Raw genomic sequence first — 15,795 nt, 5'->3', positions numbered from 1 at the left:
TAAATTAAATTCAGACTAAGCACTGGAATATACTGATTTCAAAATGAACTACCACAATACAGACTATCAACATCATTCTCAGAAAACGCTTTAAAAATTAGATAGTTTTTACCTTGTAATCCTTCATTCGATGTACAATCTCTACTCGTATTGCGCTCGATGGACTTTGGTCCACCATTTTTAAATGGCTCTTTTTGGCTCCAAAAATCAAACAATCTATAAAAATATAAAGAATAGAACTAACAACAAATTGTTCAAAAACGTTTTTCCATTAATGAAAAACTTATAAAAATTATTATTTAACGAAAAAGCTTAAAGAATGTCAAGACATGATCCGTCAGTCATTGTAGTGGGCATGGTTACAATCATGCGATCGGCGGAATATACCTCTATAGTAAAAAATATTCTAAATTCATTCTTAAAATTATTTATGTTGACTTTAAAAATATCTCATAAACGCTATAAACCTTTCATGTAGATTGAAGTTAAATTACCATATAATTTTATACTGTGTGAAAGAAACATCCATTCAAAGTGCATTAAAAATTCATCAGAACGTGGTGTAAAATCATAAAGACATATTGAAATATAATATCATTGCAATGTGAAAAAAACTTGCCGGCTCTGTCTAAACCTGTTATTTACAAAATCTTGTTTCTGTTTATTATAATTCTGTTTAGAATACTGCCAGGAATAAACATGATTGTTCTTATAATCTGCTTCATCGCGTTTAAACTTATCATACTTCGTTAACTTCAATTCTTTAGTAAAACTCTCCACATTCTTTTTATAATCATCATGAATAATGTCAAAGCACAAATCATGTTTCTTAAGATAATCCAAATGTTCGTCTAATTCACTTTTTAGTTTTTCTTCCCTTTGCTTAGAAGTCTTAATAATCAATATCATTAAATTGAGAGAGCATTTGTTGAGAATTGCTTCCCAGCAGTTCATAAACGTTGAATCATCACTAAACATGCTAGGTGGTTTATTCACCCGTAGTCCTCTCGGAATACGCTTAAAACGACAGTAGTCCAAGAGCGTTGATGCATGGAGGGAGCTCCTTATTAAACTTTGGCTGATGCTGATCATTTGTTCCCATTTCTTAATAATGTCATCAAACACTTCATCATTTTTGAAGAAAGGTTCAGAGGGCAAGAGCTCATTCAATTCACCATCCGTAAAACTAAGTACGTCTTTCCACGGTGAAAAAGACATAGCCCTCAAAAGGGAAGGTCCAAGAAAACAAAGAGGTAGGCGATCTATAATAGCCGTCAGGTAAACACAAGAATAGATACCTTTATCTTTTCCAAATGTTTATTAGAGTAGAGACGTATATGTAAAATGCCCGACTCGGGCCAAGTTTCGCAGCTCAACAGCCGCTAAGTTAATTGCACTTTGGTTCAGGTCCTGGGCTTGGGTTAAGGTAGTATGATCTATCTGAATGAACTTTTGATCGCGGTGTTTTGGTCACGGTGCCAGGTTTAGATAGAGCCGGCAAGTTTTTTGTTTTTTTCACATTGCAATGATATTATATTTCAATATGTCTTTATGATTTTACACCACGTTCTGATGAATTTTTAATGCACTTTGAATTGATGTTTCTTTCACACAGTATAAAGTTATATGGTAATTTAACTTCAATCTACATGAAAGGTTTATATTTTCATTGAAGAATTTCTATTTTGAATTAAATTCTTGAATATATGTTAGATCGTCCTATATAGCGTTTAGGAGATATTTTTAAAGTAAACATAAATAATTTTAAGCATGAATTTAGAATATTTTTTACTATAGAGGTATATACCGCCGATCGCATGATTGTAACCACGCCCACTACAATGATTGACGGATCATGTCTTTTGACATTCTTTAAGCTTTTTCGTTAAATAATAATTTTTATAAGTTTTTCATTAATGGAAAAATGTTTTTGAACAATTTGTTGTTAGTTCTCAGTTCTTTATATTTTTATACATTGTTTGATTTTTGGCGCCAAAAAGAGCCATTTAAAAATGGTGGACCAAAGTCAATCGAGTGCAATACGAGTAGAGATTGTACATCGAATGACGGATTACAAGGTAAAAACTATCTAATTTTTAAAGCATTTTCTGAGAATGATGTTGATAGTCTGTATTGTGGTAGTTCATTTTGAAATGTTGCTTGATGACATTCCTAAACTTAATTGAAGATTTTGGATTGCTTAAGGTAAACTAATTTTTCCTTGATGTCACCATCTTTTTAAATAATTTTAAATAATATTTTTTTAATATAATTTTCTAAAAAGATTTTTTAAAGTAACTACATATTTTGATTGTAGTTTGGTTTTATTGATTGTTTGTTATATTATTTGGTTTTAGCCCCTGAGGCAGCGGTTGTTGAGCTGCGAAACTTGGCCTGAGTCGGGCATTTTACATATTCGTCTCTACTCTAATAAACATTTGGAAAAGATAAAGCCATCTATTTTTGTGTTTACTCTACACAGTTTGGACTGTAAGAGCGCTTTGGCCTTCTATCTTGAACACACTGCAGGCCAACTCTTCATATCCTTTGACAGGAACAGAATGGGCATTGTGGTGGACAAACAAACTCTGTCCAACTGGCTGGCGGATTGCATCTCCTTCTGCTATGCGCAGGTAGACCTTCAGCTTGGAGGCTGCGTTAAGGCTCACTCGGTGAGAGCAATGGCAGTATCGGTAACCCACTTACAAGTGGTTCCCATTACCGAAATTTGCAGAGCTGCAACATGGAGTTCCCTACGCACGTTTACTGCTGACTACTGCTTGGACAAGGACGGATGACATGATAGTAACTTTGGCCAATCTGTCCTTTGTAACCTCTTCCAGGCTTAAAAACCCAACTCTCCCTGCCTAGGGCCCATTGTTTGGGTTTATACTGTCTACCTGTGTTAACAGCACCTCAGTTATTTTTGTGCCCATTGGCACCTGACTTGGTGCCTGTTGGTCATAAGCTTTACCGGGAGCAACCTGTAGCTTGATATTCACCCATCTGGGAGAGCTACCATCCTGCTTGTCTTAGGAGAAAGCAGAATTGCTTATCTGTAACAGGTGATCTCTAAGGACAGCAGGATGTCGGTCCTCAGGAAACCCGCCCACCACCCCGTGTTGGGTTCTCCTGCATTATTTTATTTTTCGCTCATGACTTCTATTTTACAAGACTGAAGAGGGGACCCTGTGTGGACGTGCGGATAGTGGCATGCTGGGCATGCTCATTGTGCCAGTCAAAATTGTAGAAACTTTGACAAACGTTTTCCATGCCAGGCTCCATCTGGTGATGTCACTCATCTGTGAGGACCAACATCCTGCTGTCCTAAGAGAACACCTGTTTCAGGTAAGCAACTCTGCTTCAGTTCTGTATGGAACTTTTTATTGATGTATATTTTCTTTGCAGTTAGGTTTGAGCAGGTTTCTGCTCTCCCACTTTCTCTGCGTAGTCACTTATTGTAGTTTGATATTTGCTTCTGGAGTGGTTATATTTCTTTTTTTTTATTATTAGCAATGAAGGTGTTTTCCACTTCTGGAGAAAATCTTGTGGGAGAGAACAGTGATGAGAACCTGAAACTTCTTTAAGTTTTTTTTTTTTTCTTTTTGTCAAATCGTATAGTCATCCCCTTTTCTTGACTAGTTGTGGTACTTTTACTGTCTTGATAACTGATGACCCTAAGACGAGCATAATAATATGGCTTTATGTACAGCATTCCTTCCCCATCATCCCTTTATATTACTTCATAGATTTTAAGTACAGAATATTTAGTTATTTACATACTGGCTATTTTGTATTTAGATCGATGTTCAAATAATATTTATTTTACCTTGGTCAAAGCAACAGAAAACATTTCCTGAATAGTGCTAGGTGAACTAAGGCTAACTTGCATATTCACATTCTCTTGATGTGCATAAAATACGTTATTTTTGCTTTTTTGTTTAGAAATTCAGATAGTGCCTTGGGTAGATTTCTAAAATGTGGAATGATTTCATCAAAGAACAAATATAGATATGGCTATGGGAAGGTAAGGAAGGTTCTGACTCTTAACCATTTTTGTTGGTTTTCTTTAAAAACAATATGATTGTCAGTATAAAGTTTCTTTTTCTATCATTAATCCAACTGTCACCTGTTTGTCTTCTCTATCATTTGTTTCAGTAATACTCAACCTTTGCCCCTTGGTGAGACACATTAGCAGAGGAGTCATATTCAAATGTCATTTTAATCTTAAATTTAAATACAGCAGCAAACCTACAAATGAATAAATTGCTTATTTTTGCTGCTTTTTGTGCCTTAATGTAGCTTTTCATTTTAACTAGTAAGACGAGAAATGAAATGCATTTCGGGGCAATTTGAAAAGTTTGCCAGTACTTTTTACTCACAGACTGATGTAGTTTCTCTTTGGAAATCATCTACAAGGTCCATGGGCTAAAGTATCCATGGACTTTGCACCTGCATTGTGTAGGCAAAAGTTTCATGCAAAATGCTATGGAGTTAATTTTCAAAAGGGTACTTGCGTAAAATGACTTGAAAGTTGCTACTTTTATGCACGTAACTCCTTTGAAAATTCACTTCTGTGTGTAGATTTAACAATCTTGGAAACCTGTATGTAATTTTATCGGGGATGGGGTATGGGGATAACTTTCAGACAAGCCATTTTGCTTAAGTAAATGGGTTTGAACATTTTCTAAATCTTTTATCATAGTTTCCTATTTAAGAGATTTATTAATGCTGCGACACATTCACATAAGTGTACACTAAGTCTGCTGCTGTTCTCAGTTATGTTCAACAGGAAATAGACAGCTTGCTTACTTGGCTTCTTACCCACTCATCAGAGATAAAGAAGTGGTTCAGGCAGTAGATGAGCCCACCTTTTCTTTCTGTGGTGGGCCTTGCATGACCATGACTAAGTAAGTAATTTTTAGAGATGTTGTCAGGATTGGTACAATGTGAATAACTGATGTTTGTTTGCAACCTGCTGCAGCTGCATCCATGGGGAGCCGACTTCGCCATTTTTCTAACTGTACCACTAAGAAAAATAAAACAGGAGGTTCAAGAAAACCAAAGAACAGAAAATTCCTTTTTTGGCACATGCACAGAAAAGGAATCTAGTTTGTGACAGATATTTAGTTTATAACTCAAAGCTTCTGCATTGTTTGGATTACTTTTTTCTTTCTCCTTCTTCCTTCTGCTATAGCAAATGTGTGCTGATCAGCCTGCCATACTGAGTTCCACTAGCACTTTAAGGGACCAATGTAATTAGCTGAGTATTAAAACTGCACAGTTTCTTAATACGCAAGCTAATTTTTTTAAAAGTCTTGATGCAGTAAACTGATGGTATGCTAATGCACTGAGAGTTAAACATATATGCATACATTTAAAATATGTGGGCAAAGATAAGCTTAGTGCACAGAAATCATGATTTATGCACAGAAAACCATTTGTGTATGCATAAATCTCATTTTATACGCAGAAAACCTGCTTTTTCTGTGCAAAGCTTGTTTTCTACATATAAAATACCGATAAGTCCCGGCACAGGAACTCTTGCTTCTGCCCATAGAGTAACACTGGTGCTGGACACTTTACTCCACCTCAGACCAGGAGTAAAATTTCCAGTGCTAAGAAAATACAAGTTAAACCAGTGTACCTCTCTGCATTGGGAAGTAATAGTTAATAGCTTCACGGGATTCCCATGCGAGGGAGTTAAGCAGGTTCTACAGTTGTATGCATAGGGGCAGATTTTTAAAATTATGTGCGGGGGTACATTTGTGCACGCTACCTGGCGCGCACAAATGTACACCAGATTTTATAACATGCGCGCGCTGCCGGGGTCGGCGTGTGCAAGGGGGTGCACACGTGCACTTTGCGCGAGCGTCGAGCCCTAGGGGAGGCCCCCACCTTTCCCTCCCTTCCCCTATCTAACCCACCCCCCAGCCCCACCTAAATCCCCCCCACCTTATTTTGTTGTTACGCCTGCCTCTGCCCCGGACACGCCCCAGACCGAGGCCACGCCCATGCCCCACCCATTTTTGCAAGTCCCTTGTGTGCGCCGCCGAGCCTATGCAAAATAGGCTTGGCGCACGCAGTGGGGGGTTTAAGGGTTATACGCATAACCCTTTTAAAATCCGCCCCATAATTTTTGTGCGCAAATCTTTTTGTTGCATAGAGAATAAAGATTGCACACAAAAAAATGTGCACACTGTAGTTAAAATGACCACCAGAGCACATAGTTTTATTACATTGGGCTCTAAAAGAGTGCAGTGTTGCTCACCACAGTTCATATCGCTTTAGAATGTATCAAAAACGAAAAAGAACCCCATGAAATGTCATATAATGCAAGCTAATGCTAAAAAATAGTATAACCCAAATCCTTCTTTTCCAAAATGTCTTTGCATCATACCTATCTTGCAACTTTTCTTTCACACGTTTGTGGTTAAGATACATTGATTCTGGCAGAATTGTGTGCATGAATTAAATAATTAACAGCATGCAGCACTTACTTCCTGATAGGTAGAGCTGTACTGGAATTTATCCCAGGACAAGCAGGATGCTAGTCCTCACATATGGGTGACGTCATTCACGGAGCCCTAATGCGGGAAAACTTCTGGCAAAGTTTTTAGAAGCTTTTAACTGGCAGCCTGGGGCTACTGAGCATGCCCGGCATGCCATGATATTCCCTGCCACAGGGGTCTCACTTCAGTCTTTTTTTTTCCGCGCTGCTAACTACATCGTGGTTCACAGGAGCCCTGTGAGGTTCTCCTCACAACTAGAAAAAATTAGTGTCAAATTTGCCCATTAAGGGTCTCATTCGCTTTGTCACCGGCTGGTGACAAAGAACATATTTTCGCTAAAGAAAATACTTAATTTTCATCGACGGATGTCGACGGAAAAGACTTCAGGCTTCAAAAAGTGCCCAGCCTGCAACCGAACAATGTCCATAACAGACCCGCATGCCGAATGCGTTCGGTGCCTTGGCGGAGACCATGACATTGCGGCCTGTTCAAAATGCCAGGAAATGATGGTAAAAGGCAGAAAACTCCGCCAAAAAAAATGGCACAAATTTTCCAGATTCAAGCAGGGCAAAATCTTCGCCGGTAGGCCTCACAAAGAAGATACTGATCAAGAAAAGACTTCCGGAGGGTTCGGGGGATGCCTCCTCTCCAACACCCTCCGCATCATCGACAAGGTCGGTATCTGAGTCACGTTCAAAGCATAAACACCGACGGCATCGATCCATTCCGCCGCTTCCACCGCCGGAGGAACCGATCCCTAAGAAGCAAAAGATTTCATCCGCTTCCGTGACATAGGTTCCGGAATCGATACCATCGATATCGCAGCAAGTATCACCTTCGATTACCGACTTGACTGCTTTAATCAAACAGATAGTCACCGATGCCCTGCAGCATCAAATTCCTGCGTCATCGCCGATGCCGACCACAGTGTCGATGCCGACCACCGTGTCGATGCCGGCAGAATCGCCGATGTCTTTAACTTCGATGCCGGCTTCACAGCCGATGCCGGCGACTCCACCGATAATGCCGATACTTCATTCGATGCCGGCATATACGCCAATGCCAGCGATGACTTCATCGATTCCGCTGATGACTTCTTCGATGACAGTTCCATTCTCACTACAAGAACCATCGATGACATCGATTCCTTCACAAAGTCCGATGTCCACGATGACTCCTAGGCCAATTTCATCGATGATTCCAATATCGATGTTCACCTTCAATACTTCATCGATTCCACCTACTGCACAATCGATGTCTCTCTACACAATGGCACCATCTAAAGCACCTGTGCCAAGAAAAACACCTTCAGCTCAAAAGTCATCGGGAAAATTTAAACACTCTTCATTTACAGCTCCAGACACTTCTACTTCTGAAGCACAGTTACATAGCGTCCTCACTAAGAGGTATCAAGACCTCCTAGCCTCATTGCCCATAGCACCTGGTCAAGAAGAAGAGGACAGAGAGTATTCACCGGATCCTCAAGATCCCTTACAAGGACCTTCAGGAGTTCCTCCACCTCAAAGGCCGGAACCTCCTCAGTATCATCTTCCTACGTCAGATACTTGGTCAGACTCAGAATCTGAGCATTCCTCAGAAGATTTCTTGTCTGAGGCTTCTCCACCTCAAGCCAAAAAGCAATCACCTCCAGAGGACCTTTCATTTTCCTCTTTTATTCAGGAAATGTCTGAGTCCATACCCTTCCAACTCCAGGCTGAAAGGGATGAAAGGCAGCAAACACTTGAAATACTGCAATTTGTGGATCCTCCTAAGCACAATCTAGCCATTCCAGTGAATGAAGTGCTATTACAGCTTCAACAGAGGATATGGGAACATCCATGCACAACCCCTGCTGTAAACAGGAGAGTAGACTCTACTTATCTCATTCAAGCAGCCCCAGGATTTGAAAAACCTCAACTCCCTCACAATTCCCTGGTTGTAGAATCTGCTCAGAAAAAATCCCGCAGATCCAGGACTCATGCCTCAATCCCTCCAGGAAAGGACAGTAGATTTTTAGATTTAATAGGAAGAAAAATCTACCAGGGAGCCATGCTCAACTCAAAAATTGCTGCATATCAGCTTTACATGACGCAGCACCAGAGGAATCTCTGGAAACAAATTGAAGAGTTTCTACCATCTCTGCCTCAGCAACAACAGGAGGCAGCACAGCAAATCATCCAAAAAGGGCTAGATGCAGGAAAGCATGAGGTAAGGGCAGCCTATGATGCTTTCGAAACATCATCTAGAACAGCTGCATCCGGCATCAGTGCAAGAAGGTGGGCCTGGCTAAAGGCTTCAGATTTACGCCCTGAAGTCCAGGACAAATTAGTTGACCTTCCCTGTCAAGGGGATAATTTGTTTGGCACCAAGATGCAGGATGCCGTCGCCCAGCTTCGAGAGCATTCGGAAACATTGAAACAACTTTCAACCTTACCTCATGACACTGCAACTCATACAACTCGCAGACCACCACGTAGAGAGGCTAAACGTCCCTTCTATCGACCAAAGAGGTACTATCCTCCGGCCTCTAGGTCAAGACCTCCAAGGTCTCAACAAAGACCGCAACAGAGGCAACAACGGTCTGCAAGGCCACAGCCACCTCCTCAAACAGGTTCTATCTCGGGTTTTTGAAATAAATTTCAGAGCGCAAAGCCAATTACCCAATCCTTATCCCAAATTGCCAGTTGGAGGGAGAATTTCCCATTTCTACAAAGAATGGACAAACATTACAACCGATCATTGGGTCCTGTCCATAGTTCATCAAGGCTACCGCCTAGACTTCTTATCTCTCCCTCAGGAGTTTCCACCACAAAACTCCCATCTCAATCACATACCTCAGTTACAAACAGAATTATCTGCTCTTCTGAAGGCAAAAGCTGTGGAACACGTCCCACACGCTCAGAAGGGAAGAGGATTCTATTCCCGGTATTTCCTAATTCCAAAGAAAACCGGAGGCCTACGTCCCATTCTAGATCTCAGAAATCTCAACAAATTCCTAAGGAAAGAAAAATTCAGGATGGTTTCGCTAGGCACCATGCTTCCACTAATACAAAAGGGAGATTGGCTTTGTTCTCTGGATCTTCAAGATGCATACACACACATTCCTATATTCCCGCCTCATCGCAAGTATCTGCGATTCACAGTAGGACATCAGCATTTCCAATACAGAGTGTTACCATTCGGCCTGGCTTCAGCTCCCAGAGTATTCACCAAATGCCTGGCAGTGATAGTGGGATATTTGCACAAACAAGGTGTTCATGTCTTTCCTTATCTTGACGATTGGCTAATCAAAAGTCAATCACAACAAGGAGCAGTAAACTCTCTGCATTACACAATACAGTTACTTCACAAGCTGGGATTCCTCATCAATTATCAAAAATCCCATCTGAACCTTACTTATCTACTCCAATTCATAGGAGCAGAATTAAACACAAACATTGCACAGGCTTTTCTTCCAGAAGATCGTGCAATCACACTGTCCCGGTTGGCCTACTCAATTTCCATACAACAACAAGCGACAGCTCACCAGTTTCTAATCTTACTAGGCCACTTGGCTTCAACGGTTCATGTCACTCCTATGGCGAGACTGGCCATGAGACTAATCCAATGGACTCTTCGATCACAATGGATCCAAGCCATTCAACCACTGCATTATCAAATCCAAGTAACCCACCGGCTACGCTCCTCGCTACATTGGTGGACAATCAAGGACAATTTACGCAAGGGCCTACCCTTCCAAAAACCAGTCCCTCAGATAACATTAACTACAGATGCATCTGCCTTGGGGTGGGGAGCTCACACAAACTCTCTTCAAACTCAAGGAACTTGGACAAAACTCGAAGCCACATATCAAATCAATTTTCTGGAACTTCGAGCTATACGTTATGCACTGCATGCGTTCAAGGACTGCCTTTCACACAAAACTGTGCTGATCCAAACAGACAATACGGTAGCCATGTGGTACATCAACAAACAGGGGGGTACGGGCTCGTATCTCCTTTGTCAAGAAGCTGCACAAATTTGGGACTGGGCCTTGACTCACTCAATGTTCCTACAGGCTACTTATCTAGCAGGAATTCAAAATATACTAGCCGACTGACTCAGTCGCCAATTCCAACCACACGAGTGGTCTCTGAATCCCTCGATAGCGACCAAGATATTCCAACGTTGGGGACAACCAACAACAGACCTCTTTGCGTCGCATCTGAACCACAAAGTGGACAACTTCTGTTCCCTACACAAACAGAAGAACCAGCCAGCCAAGGACGCTTTTGCTCGCCCTTGGAACTCAGGCCTACTATATGCATATCCTCCAATACCGCTTATCACCAAGACGCTGGTGAAGCTACAACAGGACAAGGGGTCCATGATTCTCATAGCCCCATATTGGCCTCGACAAGTATGGTTTCCCACACTGCTAGACCTTTCAGTCAAGGATCCAATACGCCTGGGAGTAGCTCCCAATCTCATAACTCAGGATCAGGGTCGGTTGCGCCATCCCAACCTTCAATCCCTATCCCTGACTGCATGGATGTTGAAAGCTTAATCCTACAACCACTCAATCTTTCAACTAATGTTTCTCAAGTGCTTATAGCTTCACGCAAACCTTCCACAAGAAAGAATTATTCTTTCAAATGGAAACGGTTCACTTGCTGGTGCAAGCGAAACAATATTGATCCCTTCACTTGCCCCACTACCTCTCTTCTAGACTATTTGTACCATCTTTCAGACTCTGGCCTTCAGACTTCATCAATCAGAGTACATTTGAGCGCAATCTCAGCTTATCATAACAAGATAGGAGATGCACCTATATCCACACAACCTCTCGTCAGTAGATTTATGAGAGGTCTAAATCACCTTAAACCACCAATTCGGCCTCCAGTCACTCAATGGGACCTGAATCTGGTTTTAACAGCATTGATGCGTTCTCCTTTTGAACCCATACATTCCTGTGATTTTAAATTTCTCACATGGAAGACTATCTTTCTTATAGCCATCACATCAGCTAGAAGGGTTAGTGAGTTACAAGCACTAGTCACGTATGAACCTTATACAAAGTTCCTACATGACAGAGTGGTACTCCGAACACACCCAAAATTCCTTCCTAAGGTAGTCACAGAGTTCCACTTAAATCAATCCATAGTTCTACCCACATCCTTTCCAAGACCTCATTCTCACCAGGGGGAAAAAGCTTTACACACTCTGGACTGCAAACATGCGTTATCTTTTTATCTGAATCGCACTACGTCCCTCAGAAAATCCAATCAGCTTTTTATATCTTATGATCCAAATAAGCCAGGTAAAGCAGTGGGAAAGCATTCTCTATCCAATTGGTTAGCAGATTGCATACAATTTTGCTATCAAAAAGCAGGCCTTCCTCTCCAAGGGCGAGTAAAGGCACATTCAGTACGTGCAATGTCAACTTCAGTAGCACATTTCTGTTCAGTGCCAATCATTGACATCTGTAAAGCAGCAACTTGGAGTTCTCTTCACACCTTTGCAGCTCATTACTATTTGGACAAAGAAGGACGACAAGATTCAGCCTATGGACAAATCTGTCTTAAAGAACTTGTTTCCAGTTTAATCCCAACTCCTTCTACAACCAACCTGCTGTGACCTTCGGCTGCATCATTTCCTCAAAAACGCATCACTGCTACCTGCATGGACAATGACTCAGCCTCTAGCTTGCTAATCACCCATATGTGAGGACTAGCATCCTGCTTGTCCTGGGATAAAGCAAAATTGCTTACCTTGTAATAGGTGTTATCCCAGGACAGCAGGATGTAGTCCTCACAGAACCCACCCGCCACCCCGCGGAGTTGGGCCTCAGACTTTTATTATTTTACTTTGCTAACGCTTATTGCTACATACCAGACTGAAGTGAGACCCCTGTGGCAGGGAATATCATGGCATGCCGGGCATGCTCAGTAGCCCCAGGCTGCCAGTTAAAAGCTTCTAGAAACTTTGCCAGAAGTTTTCCCGCATTAGGGCTCTGTGAATGACGTCACCCATATGTGAGGACTAGCATCCTGCTGTCCTGGGATAACACCTATTACAAGGTAAGCAATTTTGCTTTTTGGCTAGTTGGAACAAAGTAAATAGTAGGTTTCTTGCTATGTACTTTTTTCTCTGGATTTTGATATGTGATTTTGATAGGACTCAGCTTTGATAGCAACTTGATACTTCCATGTCTAGGATAAACACATAATCATCCTTTTGTAAAATATTATTTAGGTCAGAGCTTCTCAACCTTTTTTTTTTTCAGGGCACACTTTCAAGTTTGCTTAATCCTCGTGGTGCACCAAACCAAATTTTACAATATCATATATTCATACCTGCTGGTCACTGTCATATGACTATGAAAATGCCAGGAAATGTACTTTTAACTAAACTGAACAGTCTAAAAAGGCTAGAATATAATTAGACAAGTTTAGAAATTATAGGATGGGGAGCATGGCAGAGTCAATGGCAATGTATGCACTTGTAATAATTCTGTGATTTTATCTTCTTTCCCCAAGCCAACTTTACATTTTTTTAAATTTTTAACATGTGCTTCCACAATCCCCTACAGCCTTGCAATCTCCATTGCTATTTAAATGTCCTACAGAGGTCTTTAGAAACTATCAGTCTCCCCCTTTCTCCCCTCCCTCTTCAGGCTAGACCCCAGCAATCTCCCCTTACCCTGTTCAACCCCAGCACTCTTTTACACCCCAGGCTAGAGTAGTCAGTATTTTCCTCCCTCTTCCCCATGCTGGACCCCCAGCAATAAAATCAAAAGATAGAAAACATTCATAATAATAAAACTATTCTAAAAAAATGAATAAATATGTCAGAACAGCTGACAATCCAGTAATTTTAACAAAATTCTCATAAATTTGTTCTATTTTCCAAACACTTTATTTTACTTTTTTTGATTTATATTCTGCTTTTCAGTGCTTCAGATGGATTACATTCAGGTACTGTACTAATATATATTTCAAAACATCTGATGAATAAAACATCCAGTAATTAAAAAATGTTATACATTTCCCAAAACACCAATAAAATATTTCAAAACAGCAGAAACATCAAAAAACATCGAATAATTAAAACTAATAAGGATTATAAAAAATCTCCTGTTCTCCATACCTGGGGTCATTTGATTTCCAGTCATCTTGAAATTGTCATGGAATGAGGGAGATTGTGTGGCACTAACTCTTATCTTCTCTACCACTCAAATACACACTCTCAAGCACGTTCATTCTCTCACATACTCCCTGTCTTATATACATGCCTCACAGGCATGAAGGAGAGAGAGGGAGTGTGTGTATGTGAAAACCTGTGTGTGTTTGACAGCCTGTGCAAGGGCCTCCTCTACAGGCCATGGTGCGATGGGCTCCACTGTGGTCCCACAAGCCGCCTTGATTTTTCAGGCCGCGGTGAGATGTGCTTCACCGCAGCCCTGCTGGCCTTCTTAATTCTTTGGGCCATGGTGAGATGGGCTCCACCGCAGTCCCGCCAGCCTTCTGAACTCTCTAGCCATAGTGAGGAAGGGAGGAGAGCAAGGGAGACCACCACAGCATAGGACAAATCTTGTGGTACAACACAGTAGTTGAGAAGCTCTGTAGGTTATAGTTCCCCGTGCAACAAATATTGAGGTAATTGGTCTATAATGATATGTCAAGAGTGATTATTTGCCTATTGCCAAGAACACTATTACGATTAGGAAATGAAATAAAACATTTACAAAACAGTAGTTTGAATGTATTTTTTTAAATTTTTGTAAACTTCCACATCAGCAAGGTTTTGAAAAATATATTTAAAATGAAAAAATTAGAATGGTAGTCCAAAACACTTTAGAGGAATTGTCATGCACACTGTCACTCTTCTCGGGATGATGTCAGGTGATAGTGGCCCTTTAAATCAGGAATAAATGTGAACATCTTGCACATCTCCCAGATCAGTCAAGACACATGGGTTTTTCTCCTCTACCAGCAGATGGAGACAAAGAAGAAAATCTTTACTGAGACTGTTACGTAAGTCAGTGTGCCTCCTGCAGTCCCTCAGTATTTTTCTGTTTCCAGCAGATAGTAGAGGTGCAAAACCTGCAATCTGGAGATTTAAAAAGGAAAGAGGAAAAGTGATTGCTCCCAAGGGTGTTAGCAACCATGAAGGGCCATCCCCCTTGAAGAGCAGGGCGAGCAGGCGATTTGGTGACCCTGTCTTTGGCTCTGCCTGGGGATGTGAGGAGATTGAAAGCCAGTGATCTGGTTCCCTCATTTCCCCATGAAGGTTGCCCACTCTCCCCTCAGCCACCTACAGATCAGGGAAGTATTCCTGGTTTATTCCTTTTTTTGTTGAAAAAAAAAAGAGGAGCAGCTGAGGGGACGACTATGCTTGGCAGGGCCATGAAGAAAGTTATCAGCGCTGTCTGCTGTGAGGGAGGCTTGGGTCTAGTCGTTGAAGCCGCAGGCTGTTTTCACGTGCTTTTGGAGAGTTGTCAAAAAGCCGTGTAGCATGTCTGGCTTGGATGCACAGGCGCACATGGTGGCTGAGTGCAGGAAACACTGCAGAAAGCTTTCCTAAATGCAGTGGAGCTGTGTAAGAGGTGTGCACATAGAGGGGAAGGCAGCTCGAAATTGGCTAAGCCAGCAGATGTGTTGTGCTGGTGGTTGACCCTTGGCCCGCGGTGGGATTGACGCTATCCGCAGGGCAAGCCTTACGGATCCCCACCGTCGGGATGCAGAGCAGGCGAGGAGACGGAGGCTGACTGGACCTTTGCCAATACCAGCCCACATTCCCCGCAGGTTGAGCCCTTAGGTGCTGGGGCCGGCTGGTCTTAGGCAGGCCTCTGTATGACAACTAGTTGGTGAAGACAAGGGTACGCCAGGGACCAGCAGAGGTATCAGAGGACCGAGGATGGGCCAGACGAGGCAGGGTTCAAGAGACCCGGACGCCGACAGGAACAGAGAAGGACAGGAGGCATCCAGGTAAAAATAGGCTGAAGCCTGAGAGGCCAAGACCGTAGGATACTGAAGAGGAGTTCAAGGCAAGCTGGAGTCAGGGCAGGCGGCAAGCAAGCAAGGTACCAGGAAGCAGAGCAAGGGTCAGAGCCAGGAGATCAGTTCAAGCGTAGTCTAGCAAAGCAGGGGTCAATACCAGAGGATCAGTCCAAGCGTAGTCCAACGAAGCAGGGGTCAGTACCGGAGAATCAGTCCAAGGGAACAAGGAGGAAACAAAGGAGCAAGCAGGATCAGGAACAGGAACGACGACAGGAACAAGGAACGATGGGCAACGAGCACAC

General features: G+C 41.9%; 1 protein-coding gene across 6 annotated transcripts in view; it reads left to right on the top strand.

The window, feature by feature from the left end:
• TEX14 (testis expressed 14, intercellular bridge forming factor) overlaps positions 1-15,795 on the top strand; it is a 608,800-nt gene that overhangs the window by 49,872 nt on the left and 543,133 nt on the right. For all 6 annotated transcript variants that reach the window (XR_003858113.1, XR_003858112.1, XR_003858111.1 and 3 more), the window contains exons 6-7: positions 3,946-4,027; positions 4,780-4,910. Coding sequence is in view for 3 of the 6 variants with exons in the window: in XM_029611460.1 (XP_029467320.1) it covers positions 3,946-4,027; positions 4,780-4,910 (213 nt within the window). In the remaining 3 variants the exon portion in view is untranslated. The remainder of the gene's footprint in view (positions 1-3,945; positions 4,028-4,779; positions 4,911-15,795) is intronic.

The sequence above is a fragment of the Rhinatrema bivittatum genome, chromosome 8, assembly GCF_901001135.1.
Source record: "Rhinatrema bivittatum chromosome 8, aRhiBiv1.1, whole genome shotgun sequence".
NCBI lineage: Eukaryota > Metazoa > Chordata > Amphibia > Gymnophiona > Rhinatrematidae > Rhinatrema > Rhinatrema bivittatum.
Note: the sequence above shows the minus strand (reverse complement) of the source record. Positions and strands in the feature narration are given on the sequence as shown.